Source organism: Ahaetulla prasina, chromosome 6 (genome assembly GCF_028640845.1).
Source record: "Ahaetulla prasina isolate Xishuangbanna chromosome 6, ASM2864084v1, whole genome shotgun sequence".
Taxonomy (NCBI): domain Eukaryota; kingdom Metazoa; phylum Chordata; class Lepidosauria; order Squamata; family Colubridae; genus Ahaetulla; species Ahaetulla prasina.
In genome coordinates, this window is record NC_080544.1 from 76,364,402 (window position 1) to 76,384,252 (window position 19,851).

At 37.5% G+C, this 19,851-nt stretch overlaps 1 protein-coding gene across 1 annotated transcript in view; it reads left to right on the forward strand.

Annotated features, from left to right (window-relative positions):
* The window catches only part of LOC131201263 (guanylate cyclase soluble subunit beta-2-like), a 41,422-nt gene extending 22,557 nt beyond the window's left edge, over positions 1-18,865 (forward strand). The window contains exons 6-17 of the mRNA XM_058189067.1: positions 297-396; positions 2,051-2,268; positions 2,888-2,981; positions 3,769-3,872; positions 5,172-5,388; positions 6,119-6,439; positions 9,404-9,552; positions 10,463-10,609; positions 11,402-11,556; positions 14,455-14,669; positions 14,954-15,076; positions 17,499-18,865. Of these exons, the coding sequence (XP_058045050.1) occupies positions 297-396; positions 2,051-2,268; positions 2,888-2,981; positions 3,769-3,872; positions 5,172-5,388; positions 6,119-6,439; positions 9,404-9,552; positions 10,463-10,609; positions 11,402-11,556; positions 14,455-14,669; positions 14,954-15,076; positions 17,499-17,650 (1,995 nt within the window). The 3' untranslated portion in view covers positions 17,651-18,865. The remainder of the gene's footprint in view (positions 1-296; positions 397-2,050; positions 2,269-2,887; positions 2,982-3,768; positions 3,873-5,171; positions 5,389-6,118; positions 6,440-9,403; positions 9,553-10,462; positions 10,610-11,401; positions 11,557-14,454; positions 14,670-14,953; positions 15,077-17,498) is intronic.
* Positions 18,866-19,851: the final 986 nt, after the last annotated feature.

Genomic DNA, 19,851 nt, shown 5'->3' on the forward strand with positions numbered 1-19,851 from the left:
TAAGTTGAACAAGATGCTTATTTGATGAGAAAAAGGACAATTCCTACATTTATTAGTGATTTGGAAACACCTTATGGACATTTGGCGTAAAAGTGAAAAAAAATGAACTTGTGATTTATGGTTTTGCTCATTGGATATATTATAGAAAGAAGAGAGTCATGATGTAACTTTAAAAAGAGAGGCTAAAATATCATTGTACATATAATCTTTCTGAAATATAGCAGAAGCCACTTCTTTCTATCTTTATACCTTTCTCTGCAGCAAGTGTAATATTATTCCTTTTGAGTGTTTTTCAGGAGATGAACGCTCCTTCCTTTAGAGTAGAAAAGAATGAAGATGGGTCAATGTATCTGCATTATTATTCAGACAGAAGAGGCTTATGCCACATAGTTCCAGGTAAGTTGCTCTATGTAAATGAGTTTTATATGGAGTTTGAAATGCTGAAGTTTTATTAACAATGATTATGTTAATATTTGTGTACTTTCCTTCTGATAGCTAACTAGCTAGCTAGATATGTTAAGTTCAAATTTCAGTGATCACTAAATTTCCTGCTCTTGTGGTAGACCATCAGATCTGTTTAACATAAGATAATGATGGTAGCATTTAGCATCCTCATGCTCTATTGAAAAATTCTCTCCTTTGGGAGGTTTGTATGGAAAAAACATGAAACTAGATTAAACATTTATTACTGGTAAGATATAGCAGCTTTTATTTTATTGTATTTTCAATTGTATTCTGATTTTTTTATTTCTTTAGAATAGCCAAATAATTAATGGATTAATGAATATTTTAAAAATATTACATTTTTGTCCATTTTTCTGAGATCATGATTTCTCACTTCAATTTATTCTACTACCACCAGTCTGAGGGATAGAGATTGAACTGAAATGGAGTGGAATGGGACTTTTCGCCTCAAACTTTTGGCAGTGCCTGTTTCTCCACCAGGGTTTCGCCTCCATGTTATTATGCCTCAGCACTTTGGGCCACAGCCCCTCTGTACCAGTCCCTTCACTGCGGCCCATTCGTTGCAGTACAGTTTGCGTTGGGCTTTTGGGCACACAGGACAGTTCGAAGCCTGTCGGTGCGGGGGCTCAAGGGCTTTGGGAGTAGAGCGGGGGCTGCGGTTCATAGGGAGGCTCTGTCAGGGGAGGGATCCAGCCACAAAAGACAGGGGGGAAGGGGGCTGTAGAGGAAAATTCCCAGAAAAAGGAAGGAGTTTACTAGGACAAGGCTAAATGGCCTCAGGTGCTTGTTAGGCGATGGAAGGGGTGGTGGTGGAAGCTCCCCTGTGTAGGGAATGAGAGAATTCAAAAAGAAAACAGTAATGAAGGAATAGTAAAAACTTGTTAGTCTATTGTATAATATATTTTATGCTGCTAAAAAAAGCATTTTCCTTTTAAGCATTTATTTGTTAAGCATTTATAACACATGTACCTATGTAAAACATATGTATAAAATCAATTGTATCCTTCCTGCATTAAGATCTAAATCCTTCAAAAATCCTTTTTCTTTCTTAAATGCCACCCTGTTTCCCTAGGACATAACTAACAATCCACACACCTTTCGTTGAGTTAATAGGGGACCAATTAGTGGCCAATTAGGAAAACAAAAGGAAGCCCTCAAGCCCCTGCACCGATTGGCTGGCTTCAAATTGTCCTGTGCGCCCAAAAGTCCGATGCGAACTGTACTGTGACGAATGGGCTGCCACGAAGGGACTGGGACAGAGGGGCCATGGCCCAAAGTGCTGAGGCATAATAACACAGAGGAGAAACCCTGGTGGAGAAACAGGCAGAGCCAAAAGTTTGAGGCGAAAAGTCCTAGACCCGAAGTAACCTAATGAGCACCAGAGCTGTATGATTTGAACCAATGAAACCGACATTTGTTTGAAATAAAATCTGTTTATTAAGGCTGACAATTGAGATTGTAGTTGTTGGCAGACTCACTGTGTAAGGAAACAAACATTGCTTGAGTGCTTGAGTAAATATGCTAAAGATAATATTACATAAGCATATGTAATATCACCTGGATTTTTTTTTCTCTTTGGATTCAGGAATCATTGGTGCAGCAGCTTTGGACTTTTTCAATACTGAAATTTCAATGGAAATTGTCAATCAGACAGAAGAAGAAGAAAGAACAGGGAAAAAAGAACACATTGTATTTCTTGTAACACAAAAACCTGTATTTACGTACAAAAGGAGAAACAAGTTCTCTTCCTCACATTACCTTCCAAATTCTGGAGCTCAGGCAGAAAGAAGATTGAATAAAGAGGTACTATAATGCTTTTTTTGGGGGGAGGGGTGTGATAGCCTAGTGGTGAAGACATTCACCTTTCAGTCTGAAGGTTGAGAGTTCAATTCTAGCTAGCAGCAGATCTTTCTCTCTCAGGAAAGAATATGAACTGTAAGCTCCACATAGGTTTTAGGAAAGACATATGGCCTCAGCTCCATTCCAGTCACCTTGACTCTAAGGGATTAGAGGGTCAAAATTAGGGGATTACAGGGTCATAAAAATAATGGGTTTTTTGGTCAGAAATATCAATGTATATCTGTGTATGCATATATTTTTAGTGATATACAAAGCATCAATTTACACATGCCAACTCTGAAAAATGTATCTGCAGGATATGGTACAGAGCTGAATGATCAAATGTGCATGCTTACAAATCTGAAGGTATACATGGATAAGTACATCCAAAAGTGTTTCAATTTTTTGAAATAATGAGGCATATTTGTACTTATTTCAAGTAGTTACAAATATGAAGCCCAACATTTTAAACTGAAATTGTGTTTTGCAATTACATTTATTCTTTTGTTAGGAAATAGTTTATTTCTTAGTTTAAAAATATGTTTAAAAATATGTTTGTGATAGCTTTTGATGTACTCCACAGGAACTTGAAAGAACCATGAATAAGATCAGAGATAAAACAAGTGTCAAAAGGAGCCACTGGGAAACAATCAGAGGAATTGTGACAATTGGAAAAGGTAAATGGGTTAGCTATAATGTCAGTTGTTCTTTTAATGAAAAAGGTAAAAGTTACCCTGTGAGTTATGTCCAACTCTAAGAAGCTGGTTTCTTGGCCAAGGGAGCCAGTGTTATCCAAAGACAATTTCCATGGCCATGTGACCAGCATGGCTATATGCCAAAGGTGCACAGAATGCTGTTACCTTCCCACCAAAGTGGTACCTATTAATCTACTTGCATTTGCATGCTTTCAAACTGCTAGGTTGGCAGGAGCTGGCGCAAGTAACACCCTTGAACCCAGGCTCTCCAGTTTCCATTAAAAAACTAAACTGAAAGCATTTTACAAGGAAACCCATCACTGATCCCGAATTCTGATTATATAATCAATTTTATTTTTAAAATATGAATTGTTGGTAGTACAAGTCCAATAGGGCAGGAGATGGGATGTTATATATTTAAAAAATAAATGACACGACTGCTGATGTGCAAAGAGTTAAAGGAATGTACTGCATCTTCATTTTTTACAGGCTCTTAGTTTTCCATTTCAACCAAATTATGTATGTTTTTCTTTTAATGCTCCAATTCAAAACTAATTTTAGAATAAATATTATTTCAGTATTTCAGTGCTTGAAACTGTACCATATTCATATACATATTAAAAAAATCCCCATCAACAGACATGAGCTCTTGAAAGACAGGAGTGACTAGAATAATGAATATTTATAAATAAACAACAAGCACTAGTCTGCTGCTGATTCTGTCAGTGACTTAAAATGACAATGAAAATATTTCTTTTTCATATTACAGGTCGACTTCTTAAAGGATTTGATCCTGTCTATCCCAGGACTCTCTGGATTGACCCAAAGACATTTTGCGTCGGTCTTCCCTTTCATATTGTTTTTGATGAACTGGTAAGAAAATCAACATTGGATTGTTTTAAAGTGCATGTATGTCTTTCCATAAATAAGTGGGATTTGTTCCCATGTAAATGAATAGTTGACACAGATTTCGGGACCATGGAAGAAGGTACAACTGCATCAAAGATGGATGCTACATTTGTGATCTATCATCTATCTATCTATCTATCTATCTATCTATCTATCTATCTATCTATCTATCTATCTATCTATCTATATCTACAGTATCTGTCTGTCTTTCTGTCCGTCCGTCCGTCCGTCCATCCATTCATTATTTATCTATATTATTTATTACTGAGAACTACAAGCTTATTTACAAGATTAATTATTCTGGGATAATAATCCCTATCCATTCATCCCATTTCTATTTGTGTTGCCAAATTATTCACTAGAGTGCATGCATACGTACCTAGTTTACATTTTCCCACACTAAAGCAGTTTAACAGTTATGCATAACATGGTGATGTGGTCTTGGAGAATACAAGATAAAGGATGAAGAAAGATTAAGAAAACAGTTATAGAATGAAAGAAGGGTTAAGAAAACAGGTGTAGAGCTATTTTTATTATAAAAATATATGAGTAAGCAGGCTGGATCCCTAAATTCAAAATTGGCAGACTTTATTTCACACAGTAATAAACCAAGCAGCAAATTCAAAACAGGGAAAACAGATTCAAACAGAAGCTGATATCATAATAGAGCAAATATGCTTATCCGCACAAATTTTCTTTGGCACACAGTATCCTAAAACAGCAATGGTAATTTTTTTAATATATGCACAGAAGGGCATTAGACATGCATAACAAGGTATAAAGACATCAATATATTACATGTGCATCCCAATATCTTCAAATGAATGAGTCAGTCATGTATTTGCTTTATGATGTTTGATGCAAGTACATATATTGCATCACTACTCTGATGATGTCATGATGAACCTGTTATTTGCTTCATGCTTGCCTGCCCTGTAATTGGCTATGCGCAAACATCTTTAATTCTGCCTGCTGCTAGGCAACTTGCATATAGAGCAGTTAATTAGGTCTGCCCACTGGCTCATCCCTTCTGTAGGGATTCAAGGAAGAAATGAGTCCTTCAGTTGTAGATAGATTGGATGTAATGATGAAGATGGCAATGATACAACTGATAATACAATCCAGCAGTTTTGGAAAATTTATGCAATTAGTAACAATTATAGAAAGCTACATGTAATGTTTATAAAATGAAATTCTATTGACAGTGGAATAAGAAATAGGGAAAGTATACAGCAAGAATCCTGTTTTGTTTTCTTTTTAAAGCTTAGAGTGAAACAAGCTGGGGTTAGCATTCAAAAGATTGTGCCTGGCCTTCAGACATTGGGCATCCGTCTCAATCAGTACTTCACTATTGTACGCCCTGAAGTGAAATTTACCATCTCCAGTGTTCAAAGATTTATCAACAGCCAATTTGTTTTCCGGACCAAGAGAGAAATGATGCCGGACTCTTGGAAGCAGCGTCCTATGTTAGAACTAAGAGGTAGTTTTCCCATTTCTCAATAGCTATTAGGCAATAACACACTGAAGAGATAACTATGTCATGTGAAAAACACAATTTCTCTCTAAAGTTACACTTCTGTTTCCATAGGCTGAATTGCTTTATTACAAATGGTAGAGGCTTCTCCATAAAATATAAAACCTCTGAACACAAACATTTTATATTATGGAGAACCTGGCTTCCTTCCTGATTGTTTTCCATAGGCAAACCCTGAACTTGCTTTTCTGATAAGAATATAGTACACATTATGCTGATGCATGCTGCCACAAGCAAGTGTGCAAATTGCACAGTGCAGAAAATAACCATGTCCCAGGGGCAGCAAATTGTGAGATTGGTAGAAGCCTGGTGCACTATTGCAGGGTGGGGAAATGCCCATCCAGTGAGTATTCTATGCATTTGCACATGCATAATAGAAAAAAAAGAATGAAATGCCACGAAGTCACAGCTGCCATGTGACTTGGTCTTTTGATGGCAAAAAGCTTTTTGCACAAAGGCATCTTACATATCAGTGGCAATTTGGTGTCTCTGCCTAAATCTGGCCAATATTATGGCCATTATATGACAGTGTTGCCTTGGCCTTTGATTGTCTTCCCAGTAGATGGGTTGTGGGTTTTTTGTGTGTTCTGGGTGGGTCAGAAAGGAATCAGATTGGGAAGAATATAATATATTCAATATTTAATGCCTGCCCATCATTATTCATTTGTTTGAACAGGACAGATGATCTGGATGGAGTCTGTTCAATGCATGCTGTACCTTTGTTCTCCTCTGCTGCGTACATTGCATGAGTTGGAGGAAAGACATATGCACATTTCTGATATAGCTCCCCATGATGTCACTAGAGATTTGATCTTACTCAACCAACAGCGGTTGGCTGAGATGGAGCTCTCCAATCAACTGGAGAGGAAAAAAGAGGAGCTGCGGATTCTGTCTAAGCACCTGGAGGAAGAAAGGAAGAAAACAGAAGCCCTCCTGTATGCCATGCTGCCTAAACATGTTGCCAACCAGCTCAAAGAGGGGAAACGAGTTGAGGCAGGTGAATGCAATGAGATACAGACAAGTTTAGATATATTCAAGACTGTGATCAGTAATTACTATGATATCTGTTGCTTGGAATCAGTGGTAGACATTTAAGGGCAATGTACAGCCAGTGCACAAATGTTTTTACCTTCAAAATGTATGGACCTTGAACAGTGGTGAAATCCATTTTTTTTTACTACCAGTTCTATGGGTGTGGGCTTGGTGGGCATGGCTGGGAAAGGATACTGCAAAATCTCCATTCCCACCCCACTCTGGGGCCAGCCAGAGGTGATATTTGCTGGTTCTCCGAATTACTCAAAATTTCCGCTACCGGTTCTCCAGAACCTGGATTTCACCCCTGGCCAAGAGTAAAGCTATGTTAGGTCCTCCCCCCACCCCCACTCCCGAATACACTGCTATCAAAGAAATTTGATATATTGATTCCATCTCAGTACTAATTTATTTTTCAGTAATTTTTGTTTTAAACTCCCATGGCCTTCGCTCTAAGAATGCTACTTTCTGTCATTTCTAACTTCACATGGTGAGAGTTAAAAGCCTTTCTTAACATTTCCAGCAAACAACAATTGATATAATAAATTTAGGCTTTCTTACAGAATGCATACCTTGTAAAGCTGGTATTTTTTAATGTTGAATCTATTGGACCACTAGTTAGAAAATATTTTAATATAACACAGTATGTTGATTTTTTTTTTTTGCATATCTTTATGAATTTTGGCATTTGCCCATTTTCTTATCTGATTCTATTTTCAAAGTAACAAAGAAGCTGGATTAATATATTTTGAAAAATATTTTACAATTAATATTTTTGTCAATCTTGAAGCTGACCTGACCGGAGCTATTTTGAGGCTTCAGTGTTGCCACACTGGAGCTGAGGGATAGGGAGGGGGGAATTTAGATAGCTGGGGTTTTGTAGCCAAAACAGAATACATTTATTTATTTATTTATTATTTATTTTATTTGTCACAACAGTATATATAAGCATAAGCATGAAAATAACTATATAATATATAAGCATATATATAAGCATAAGTATGTAATAACTATATTAATTGGATATAACAAAAGGAAACAATAGGACAGGAACGGTAAGCACGTTTGTGCTCTTATGCACGCCCCTTACAGACCTCTTAGGAATGAGGTGAGGTCAATAGTAGAGAGTTTTTGGTTAAAGCTTTGGGGATTTTGGGAAGAGACCACAGAGTCAGGTAGTGTGTTCCAAGCATTAACAACTCTGTTACAGAAGTCATATTTTCTGCAGTCAAGATTGAAGCGGTTAACATTAAGTTTAAATCTATTGTTTGCTCTTGTATTGTTGTGATTGAAGCTGAAGTAGTCTTTAACAGGAAGGACATTGCAATAGATGATTCTATGAGTTAAACACAGGTCCTGTGGAAGGTGGCGGAGTTCTAAGTTTTCTAAACCCAAGATTTCAAGTCTGGTGGCATAAGGTATTTTGTTGTATTCAGAGGAGTGGAGAACTCTTCTTGTAAAATATTTCTCGACACTTTCAATTGTATTGATGTCTGAAATGTGGTATGGGTTCCAGACAGGCGAGCTGTATTCAAAAATTGGTCTAGCAAATGTTTTATAATTTATAAATGTTTTATAAATGTGTTATAAATGTTTTATTATACATGTGACTGATTGTTTGAAAAAGAGAGGAAAACTTTTAATTAGGTGAAAACTGTGGGAACATTCAGAGTCAGTTTTACCAGATCGTGCCAATATGATACATCCATTAAAACTATTCTTTGAGGAACTGACCTGCCTCAGAGTTCTATTTTCTATGGATGTATTACTTGGAATCCTGACAATTTTGTAAATAGATGCTAAAATACTAAGTATATTAATACATTTATGCAGTATTGTTAAGTTTTGTACGGCCGTACGGGTCTGGATGGGGAGAAACAGACTCAAGCTCAATCCCTCCAAGACAGAGTGGCTGTGGATGCCGGCACCCCGGTACAGTCAGCTGCAACCGCAGCTGACTGTTGGGGGCGAGTCATTGGCCCCAACAGAAAGGGTGCACAACTTGGGCGTTCTCCTGGATGGATGGCTGTCGTTTGAAGACCATTTGGCGGCCGTCTCCAGGAGAGCTTTTTACCAGGTCCGCCTGGTTTGCCAGTTGCGCCCCTTCCTTGACCGGGATGCCTTATGCACGGTCACTCACGCTCTTGTCACTTCTCGTCTGGATTATTGCAATGCTCTCTACATGGGGCTACCCCTGAAGTGCACTCGGAGGCTTCAGTTAGTTCAGAATGCAGCTGCGCGGGTGATTGAGGGAGCCACACGTTGCTCCCGTGTAACACCGCTCCTGCGCAGTCTGCACTGGCTACCTGTGGTCTTTTGGGTGCGCTTCAAGGTGTTGGTTACCACCTTTAAAGCGCTCCATGGCTTAGGGCCTGGGTACTTACGGGATCGCCTGCTGTTACCTTATGCCTCCCACCGACCCGTACGCTCACACAGAGAGGGTTTTCTCAGGGTGCTGTCTGCCAAGCAATGTCAGCTGGCGGCCCCCAGGGGAAGGGCCTTCTCTGTTGGAGCACCTACCCTCTGGAACGAACTTCCCCGTGGTTTGTGTCAATTACCTGACCTTCGGACCTTTCGCCATGAATTGAAAACGCACTTGTTTATCCAAACGGGACTGGCTTAATTTTTTAAACTTTTTGAATTTTAATAATTTTAATTGGGGTATTTTTATGAATTTTATGGGTCAAATTTGACGGTTTTAAATTTTCGGCCATTTATAGAATATGTTATTTTAACTTTTGTTTTAATTTATATATTGTACTGTTTTTTAATCTGGCTGTACACCGCCCTGAGTCCTTCGGGAGAAGGGCGGTATAAAAATCTAAATAATAAATAAATAATAAATAAATAAATTTTGTGATCAATTTAATTATGAAACTAGACGTGATTTCTAAAACTCCCCTCTCTTCTTTTTCCTCTTTAATTATAGGAGAATTCAAAGAATGTACCATATTATTCAGTGATGTTGTGACTTTTACCAACATTTGTGCCCAGTGTGAGCCTATTCAGATAGTCCTCATGTTAAATGCAATGTATCTACGATTTGACAGGCTAACCACAGTACATGATGTCTACAAGGTATTTTCAGTTGATATCCTGAAAGTTATATTATGGGGAGAAAGGAATAGAGAGGTCAAAAATAGCTCCTTTGCAACCCTATTCTGATTTGTCAGAGAATCATTAGAGACCTGTATTTGCTTACAGGTTCCTAGCAATCTCTAAAAAATAAAGCATAAATTAAAATTTAAAGTGTCTGCACAAATAAACATACTAGACAGTCCCCTGTCAGTGTCGGTGGGAACTTCTTGTTGGTAGTTCCATGATTAGGATATTATTTTCTGCTTGATTATTTGTATCCTAATAAAATAAATAAGAGATAAACCACATTTATACACAATAAAAAAGCTAAGAAGTAAACAATCCTCTCTAGCAACCAACACCCAGATAATCAGGAGTTAACACCAGACAAGTAACCAAGCTCAGACAGTACCAAGGACTCCCAATGTTTGTTAATATATTTACATAATTTTTCAATAAAACACTAATGCACAGTGAGATAATTCATATTTAAAATGTGAAAATTCCATGCTGATAAAATATCATATTTTAAAAAATGTAAGGGAACAAATAAAGTATATGTCTCCTTTTGCAATGCCAGGAAGTTTCATCTTGCTACATAAAACCTCACTTGCAAATTGTGAGAGAACCTCTAAAGCAGGGATCTCCAACCTTGACAACTTTAAGACTTGTGGACTTCAGTTCCCAGAATTCCTCAGCCGGCTTTGCTGGCTGAGGTATTCTGGGAGTTGAATCCACAAGTCTTAAAGTTGCCAAGGTTGGAGTCCCCTGCTCTAAAGCAATCTTTTGCTTTCCATTTGTAGAAAGAGAAAGCCTGAGCAGTTCTATCTTCAATCTGGCTGTAAACAATATATTGAATGAAACTCAACATGGTCTTTTGAAATTCACTCTGTTTATTTGTTTTGTTTAGGTTGAAACCATAGGGGATGCCTACATGGTTGTAGGGGGTGTCCCTGTCCCGGTATCAACCCATGCTGAACGGATTGCCAACTTTGCCCTGGGAATGATCATAGCAGCCAAAGACATAAAAAACCCTGTTTCTGAAAATCCTATTCAAGTGAGTAGAAAATAGAAATATAAAAAGACATGATTTTTGTCTAAATTAAGATAGCATCAAGAGATGGATAGCATCAAAATCACGAGAAGTGATAGTATAACTTTATACAGCGTTAGTGAGGCCATCCCTGGATTATTGTGCCGAATTCTGATCACCATGATATAGGGCAGGAGTCTGCAAACTTGGCTCTTTTAAGACTTGTGGACTTCAACTCCCAGAGGAACTCTGGGAGTTGAAGTCCACAGGTCTTAAAAGAGCCAAGTTTGCAGACCCCTGATATAGGGGGGAAAAAAGAGGCTGAGCCCCTAGAAAGACTACAGCGAAGAGCAATAAAGGGTCTGGAGGTTAACCATATGATGAACAATTAAGGTAACTAGGTAGATCTAACCTATTGAAAAGAAGGATTGGAGTGACACTATAGCTGTCTGGTGGGGAGTCGATTATTCTCCAAAGTACTTGAGGGCAGGATGAGAAGTAATGGGTTGAAGCTCATTAAAGAGCTTCTCCTATACCTAAGGAGAAATTTCTTGAAAGTGATAGGTATTAATCAATGGAATATATTACCCCCTAGAGGAGTGGATGTTCTATTGCTGGAGATTTTCAAGAATAGACTGGACAGCCATTTGACCAGGATGGTATAAGGTCTCTTGCCTTGAACAGGGGTTGGATTAGAAGATGTCTAATGTCACTTCCAACCCTATGATTCTATGATTTTTTTAAAAAAGAGCAAATAGATTCAGTAGTATGTTTGTTTGTTTGTTTATTTAATTATTATTTTGAACTCTTGTTCAGATTAGGGTTGGGATCCACACAGGGTCTGTCCTTGCAGGGGTTGTTGGAGAAAAAATGCCACGTTACTGTTTGTTTGGAGATACAGTGAATATAGCATCCCGGATGGAGAGCCATGGAGTGCCAAACAAAATCCACCTCAGTGGCAGCGTTTATCAGTGAGTAATATTATTGTTCTTAAACCATTGCTTTATTATCGACTGGCTTGTTGGAAGTTAGGGAAAGAAATTTAAGAAAACTAGAAAGCATCAGTTTGGATTGGACTAGGGAAAATGGCTTTACAGTTACATAGTTTAGATTAGGGATAATATACATTCTTTTATGGAGTGTTTTATAAATGTTTTAAATTGTCTTAGAATAAAATAGAATAGAATAGAATAGAATAGAATAGAATAGAATAGAATAGATTTTTTTATTGGCCAAGTGTGATTGGACACACAAGGAATTTGTCTTGGTGCATACGCTCTTGGTGTACATAAAAGAAAAGATATGTTCATCAATAATTCAAAGGTACAACACCTAACGATAGTCATAGGGTATAAATAAGCAATCAGGAAACAGTCCATATCAATATAAATCGTAAGGATACAAATAAAAAAGCAACAAATATAATAAGACAAAAATATCATTTTAAAATAATAAGGTGTATTCACCTGTCTAGATTTAATTCCTTGTACTTGTCCAAAGGATAGAATAATTCTCTTCCTCCCATGTATCAATAAGATAAAATTATAACAAAACTCTCCTCTCCTCTCCTCTCCTCTCTTTTAAAGGCTTCTTCAAATTTTTTTGAAGCTTTTTAAAAAAAACCAATTTCTGTTTTTCTAACTTTTAAATAGCATTAATCTAAATTAAAATGCACCTTACTTTTTAATTTGGTATAGTAACTCTGGAAACTAAAACTATAAATTATATTCTACTGAATTTATTGTGACATTAAAAATATAAGACCGAGAGTAATATGGTGATACAAAGATTCCCACAAGAAGAATGAGTGACATATAAGTATAACTTTATACACATCTGTTCAGAGTCATTCTGTTCAGTTCAGTGGGCTTATTTCCTAAGTGGAGAAACTTCAGATGAGTTGCATTATGATTCCCAGAATTCACAACCAGGATAGCTAATTGCTATATTGTACCATTTCTTGGGTAGGAAATGATAAAACTTCCTCTCCTGGCTTGTTGGATTGATAGCAATTTTGGCAGCAAGTTTTTGATGGTGTCAAATATTTATGGAATATACACCAATGGAAATATCTGTAGTAACATTCTAGCTTATATTAAATGAAAAAAACTCTGTTGTATTACATCATTAATACAATAATGCAATCTGTAAGAATTTGATCAATGTGTATTCTGTTCCATGATATTAAGAGACGTGGTGGCGCAGTGGTTAGAATGCAGTAGTGCAGGTTACTTCTGCTGACTGCCGGCTTCAGTGTCACCAGGCTCAAGGTTGACTCAGCCTTCCATCCTTCCAATGTTGGTAAAATGAGGACCCAGATTATTGGACGCAATATGCTGATTCTGTAAACCTTAGAGAGGGCTGTAAAGCACTGTGAAGCTGTATATAAGTCTAAGTGGTATTGCTATTAAGCTATTTGCTTGAAAGCCACTTTTTAAATTCCTTAACCAATTCTAACTTGAAATCCTCTCTTTGTGAAGTTTTGATGTCTTGTTCCTGTGTTTTTTTTAAAAAAATAATTTATACTGAAAGAAGTTTTTACAAAGATTTTAAAAACTACAGAAACATAGAAGGCAAAATAGGAAAAGATTATAAAAGAATAAAAGAATTGTTGGAATAATAAAAAACAAAGATATCTAAAGAAGTCACTTTTTTGGAGATGTTACATCTCCACTCTTCCATACTGCACATCATATTATTTATTTTCCATAAATAAATATTTTTAATCAGTAAATCCCCAAATGTTTGTTTTTATTCATTTTCAGCAAAAAATCTATAAACGGTTTCCAGTCTTTTATAAAAATAACCTCTTTCTTGATCAAACAAGTCAATCTAGCTATTTCTGCAAACTTCACCTGTTTTTTGCATCTTGGTTTAACTCTTGTTTCCCCTCCCCACCGTATAAATAAATCTGGATAAGTCTTTTTGCCACTATTAAGTTTTGCTGCCTTGTTTTTCCATTACTTCTTTTCCTGTTATTTTTCTGGCAGCCATATCTCAACGTCTATCAAAATGAGATTTCTGTATATCACATTCCATTTTACAATTTAAAACATTCATAGTGATTCACAACAGTATGCTAGGTTTCTAATACTGAAGTAATGATGTTGAAGGTGCATGGTCTTGGCAGGATTGGCAGAAAAGTTATAGCTGTAAAAGTTTCTCTCTATTTTTCTGCAGTGATGATTCATTTCTTGCACCTCGAATTTTAGCAGATCTTACTGTTATCAGGTTTACCAATAAAGCCATCCAGTAAAATGGTCAGTTGTGTAGTAATGGTGATTGTCACTATTGCCATTGCTTTAGTAAGGTAAAGGTAAAGGTTCCCCTCGCACATATGTGCTAGTCGTTGCCGACTCTAGGGGGTGGTGCTCATCTCCATTTCAAAGCCGAACAGCCAGCGCTGTCCAAAGACGTCTCCGTGGTCATGTGGCCGGCATGACTCAATGCCAAAGGCACACGGAATGCTGTTACCTTCCCACCAAAGGTGGTCCCTATTTTTTCTACTTGCATTTTTATGTGCTTTCGAAACTGCTAGGTTGGCAGAAGCTGGGACAAGTAACGGGAGCTCACCCCGTTACACGGCAGCACTAGGGATTTGAACCACTGAGCTGCCGATCTTTTCGATCGACAAGCTCAATGTCCTAGCCCCTAAGCCACCGCGTCCCTATTGCTTTAGTAAAGACAAACCTTAAAATCTAAAATTTCTCGAACAATAATATGGGGGGGGGGGAATTATTTCCATAGAACTTTTCAATTTCCATAAAACTATAGTATTTTCTATAAAACTATTTGTAAAAAGGTTGATTTCTGATTTCCTGTAGTAAAAAAAATGACAAACATTGTCCATTACTGCTTTTATGTTTCAGATGCCTCAAAGAAAAGAATTTTGACATTAAGGAAAGGGGAGAAATTGATGTGAAGGGCAAAGGGAAAATGCACACTTATTTTCTCATCCAAAACACAATTGCAACTGAGAATGAGATCATGGGAAGATCAAGTGAAGATGCTGGCCTCAACCACGAATCTTCTCAATTATCTCAAGATTGCACAGCTAATGGCATGCAAAACTCTTTCTCACAAGGTACAGGAAAGGAAAAGCAATGCATTATTTTATTTAATTCGTTTTCTCTTTCTGATACCCAATTTCTGATGCCACAGTTTATGTATCCAGACCATACCACCCTTGCATAAAATGAAAGTATTAGCTAGTGTAGGAGGGAATCTTAGGAGTGATAGAAATGACAAGAGGGTATTGGAATACTGACAGATGCTGGGAATGCCATCCTTATGGACAGTATGACTGATTGAAATGGAGAATTTCAAACTACACATTTTCTAGCATTTCTTTTTGTCATTTCTTTAAAGATGTTCCACTAAATTCAGACAAGGAATTGCCTCCTATCGTAGCAATGAAATATGCAGATACACCCATAGAAAACCACACCAATGTTAAAGGAAAGCATGAATCAGGAACAAAGGACTTAACAGGTAATAAGACAAAAGGTACACTAATAAGATTAGGACCATAAATTCATTAATTTCCATCTCCTCTTCATTAATGGACATAATATCCATTTTTTCACCATTCAGTGTCTTAAACTAATGAAGGTATCAACAAGTAATCCATCATCCAATGGCAGCAAAATGCTTACAGGTTCTCACATATTCAAGAGAATGAATCAGGAGGAGAAACTGAATTAAGGTTCAACCAAAAACTGTCTACTATTGACCTCACCCCATTCCTAAGAGGACTGTAAGGGGCGTGCATAAGAGCACAAGCGTGCCTACAGTTTCTGTTCTATTGTTTCCTTTCATTATACTCAATTAATATAGTTATTACATACTTATGCTTATATATATGTTTATATATTATATAGTTATTTCATGCTTATGCTTATATATACTATATGACAAAATAAATAAATAAAATAAAAAATAAAGGTAATGGTGAATTTGTCTATGGAGATTCTCAGTCATCCAGGTCATGGTTGTCCCAAATGTGCTTTTTCAAGAGGCAACTGGATTCTGGTTTTTCTCTGAAGACTTCTCATCCAGGAAGCTTCTTCAGCTCTGACTGGATGGTGGGGAATGGAAGGATTTATACTCCTTGCAGACAGCTGGTCATTTGCATTGTTTTAGTGAGCTATTAAGGCCACTTGGAGCTTTATCTGTTTGTCAGGGTCACCTGAGTGGTGCAAATGGGTGTGAAACCTTCTTGGAACTATTGAAAGGATTGTGTTGTAAACACCCTCCCCCCACACACAATATTCAATATTTGCATTTTGATTTCCACCACTCACTGGAACACAAAATGGGAATCATTAGAACCCTACACCACCAAGCTGAAGGCCTGCCTACCAACAAAGATGGGAAAGAGAAAGAACTGAAACACACCAAGGAAGCCCTAAAAATGTGTGGCTATCCCAAGTGGGCCTTCATCAAATCTCAAAAAAGACCTGTACTTTGTTGTAACAGACAACAAAGAGAACAATAAAGAAAGCAATGTTGTCATTCCATACGTTATAGGAATGTGAGAAAAGCTCACGAGGATCTTCAGCCAATACAACATATGTGCATACTTCAAACCCAAGAATACACTAAGGCAGAAGCTTGTCCACCCCAAGGATAAAACACCAAAACACAAATTGAGCAACGTGGTATATACAGTAAAATGCAGTGAGCCATTTGCAGATCTATACATTGGGGAAACAAAACAATCACTTCATAAATGCATGGCACAACATAGGAGAACAAACCCATGAGAACTAGATTCAGCAATCCATCTGCATTTCAAAGACACAGGTCACTCTTTTGAAGACACCAAATTCCACATTTTGGACAGAGAGGACCACTGGTTTAAAAGTGGGGTCAAAAAGGCCATCTATGTCAAAATTGAACAGCTCTCTCTCTCAACAGACAGGGCGGGATATGACATCATCTATCTCCAGTTTACAACACAGTCTTTTCAACAGTTCTAAGAAGGCTCCACTCCCATTTGCCTCACTCAGGTAACCCTGACAACACAGATAAACCTCCAGGTGGCCTTAACCACTCAATAAAAGAATTCAAATGACCAGCTGTCTGCAAGGAGAATAAATCTTCCATTCTCTAAATCCAGTCAAAGCTTAAAAAGCTTCTTGGATGAGAAGTGAAATGTCTTCAAAGAAAAATCAGAAAGTCCAGTTGCCTCTTGAAAAAGCATTGAAACATTGCATTTGGCAGCTTCTATAAAAGCTCTGGGATGCAGTGGCTCAGTGTGTAAGATGCTGAGCTTGTCGATCAGAAGGTTGGCAGTTCAGCGGTTCTAATCCCTAGCACCACATAATGGGGTGACGTAATGGCATTACTTATCCCAGCTTCTGCCAACCTAGCAATTTGAAAGCATGCAAAAAATGCAAGTAAAAAAATAGGAACCACTTTGGTGGGAAAGTAACAGCACTCCATGTGCCTTTGGCATTGAGTCATGCCAGCCACATGACCGTGGAGATGTCTTCGGACAGCACTGGCTCGCTGGCTTGGAAACAGAGATGAGCACCGCACCTAGAGCTGGAAATGACTAGCGCGCATGTGTGGAGGAACCTTTATCTTTACCTTATTGAAGCTCTGAGAATCCTTTCTAAGTATTTATAACAGAGCACATGAGGTAATCAATTGTATGTGATTCTTTATGATTCTTTAAGAAAGAAAATTTGGGGAGATATCCTGTCATGTAGCATGACTCTGTTGGAATCAGAGCACTGTGCTTCGCATCAGACTGATTATCTATACTGACCATAAAGTTTAAAATTTATGCTATAGTTTTAAACTCAGCCCAATTTCTAAGCACAAGGTGGTTTATGATGTACAGTAACTATTGCCACCAGATCCATGATCTTAATCTATCACCAAAGGAACATACATGTCTTTACAGGTGAACTGCATGATGCAGAGACCTATGCAAGTCTCCATGGTGACCAACAGCCAAACCAAAATCCATACAATTTCATACAAAGAAGACCCAGACCAGCTGCAGAGACACCACAGATCAGGAATGTCAGATCTAATTTCTGTAACTTGTTTTAATGTTCACTTTAGAGTATTTTTGTGTCCTATGTGATTATATTTCATTGTTGCCCCATTGGAACAGTCATTCAATGTACTGTGATCCAGTATGTGTTTCAAGATTGACATTTCTTTGTTTCACTGGTAGCAATAACAAAACAAATGTCAATATTAGTATGGTCATAGTATTGACTTGTCTTATGTACAAGTATAACATTACCTCATTTTTGACACAGGAGAGTCAGTGAGCATATTTTGTAATGCTTTTTCTCTTATATGTTATATTGCAAAAAACCATTGCTGAAGTGAGGTAACACAACAGTTCATACAAACAAATTCAACAATTCCCATTCTTGGCCTCTGAACAATATGTCTCCCATTTATTTGTAGTTTTATATTTATGTACGGTTTCAAAGTCCCCCAGAATCTGTTATCTTTGTTTAGTGTGGGTACAACTGTTTTGTCTGTGTAGATCCTGAAACTCATTTTGGAACAGCAGAAGAAATGGTCTGTCCCTCAGTCATGAGATTTTTTTTTAACTAAGAAAAGTCCAATATTCATGTGTGTGTGTGTGTGTCTAGCTGTACAATATTTTCACCTAAAGACATGCACAGAATTGACCAAAGGAAATAAGGAAGGAAACATGCATCCCAAGGACCCTGTGCAAAATTCAAATATTTTTTTTTAAATTATGTTATGACTTCATGATCCATATTTTATAATTGTGATGAAATCCCATCTTATTGCAGCTGCCCCTGTCCTCTCCTTCTCCTACCTCCACCCACTCCAAGATCTATAAGGATAAAGTATCTTCTTTGTTAAGAGTTTAGGAAGAAAAATAGTCCGGAGCTATAGATTTTCCTTAGCCCTCTAATTAATCTGACAATATATTCAACACTGACAGAAATAAGGGCAGAAGAAGGCACCATGGAACTACAAATAAAAAACAACAAACTTTTCACTAAAAATGGATGAAATGTGGCAGCGTGGAAGCCTTTGGCCTAGTATGGCTTCCAAAGGGTTTTCTGGAGTGCTGACAAATGTTTTTGACTTTATTGATAGCTTTTTGACTTCCTTATCACTAAAAAGTAAAAACAAAGCATGGGTCCACAACTGTGGCTGTAGTCTACAGCTGATTGAGGGAGGAGCATGTTTCCCAACCAGATTTATTATCTACTATTTTGAGATATTTCTTTGTATGGCCATCATTATAAATGTATTTTCATGATTTATGGTATTTTCTATTTGGGCAATAAATGTTTTATATGAGATATTAAGTTAGCCTCTTTTTTATTGTCATGAAAAAAAACATTGTGATTTAGAAAGAGATATTTATCTGATACACTGATGTGCAGTTTTGCCTGCTGATATGTGTAGTTTACTTGTGGGGCAGATATATAGACAATGAATTGGTCCAAGGTGCACTGCTAGTGATGGCTAGTATCTTGAGAGACCAAACAAAGGCTAATATAGGAGGCTACATCTTCTTGTATCAATTAGCCATATTGTTTAAACAAAAGCTAAGTATAATGTCCCTGGCAGGGATGCGGTGGCTCAGTGGCTAACATGCTGAGCTTGTTAATCGAAAAGTCGGCAGTTCAGAGGTTCGAAATCCTAGTGACGCATAATGGGGTGAGCTCCTGTTACTTGTCCCAGCTTCTACCAACCTAGCAGTTCAAAAGCACATAAAAATGCAAGTAGAAAAATAGGAACCACCTTTGGTGGGAAGGTAACAGCATTCTGTGCGCCTTTGGCATTTAGTCATGCTGGCCACATGACCACGGAGACATCTTCGGACAGTGCTGGCTCTTCGGCTTTGAAACGGAGATGAGCACTGCCCTCTAGATTCAGGAACGACTAGCACATATGTGCGAGGGGAACCTTTATCTTTACCTTATAATGTAACCTGTCCTTCAAACTGTCCTTCTACCTGTCCTTCAAACATCCTGGATGTTCTAACTGGAGACCAAATGATGAGACCAAGTGTAGTTCTGATGCAACAAGTCTGTTATGGCCATACTTCTTCAGCCTTTCATCAGGCAACACTAGTCATTGATATTCTGAGTACGTTGAAACTGTAATTATTCATGAAAGCTGTTTTTGTTTTCTTGCTAATAGCATAATGATCACATAAAGCCAATTAATGCACGTATCATTCAACTCAGATCATCGATGACATAGCTCTTATTTCCACATTTTGAAAATAGAGATTTAAAAGCAGT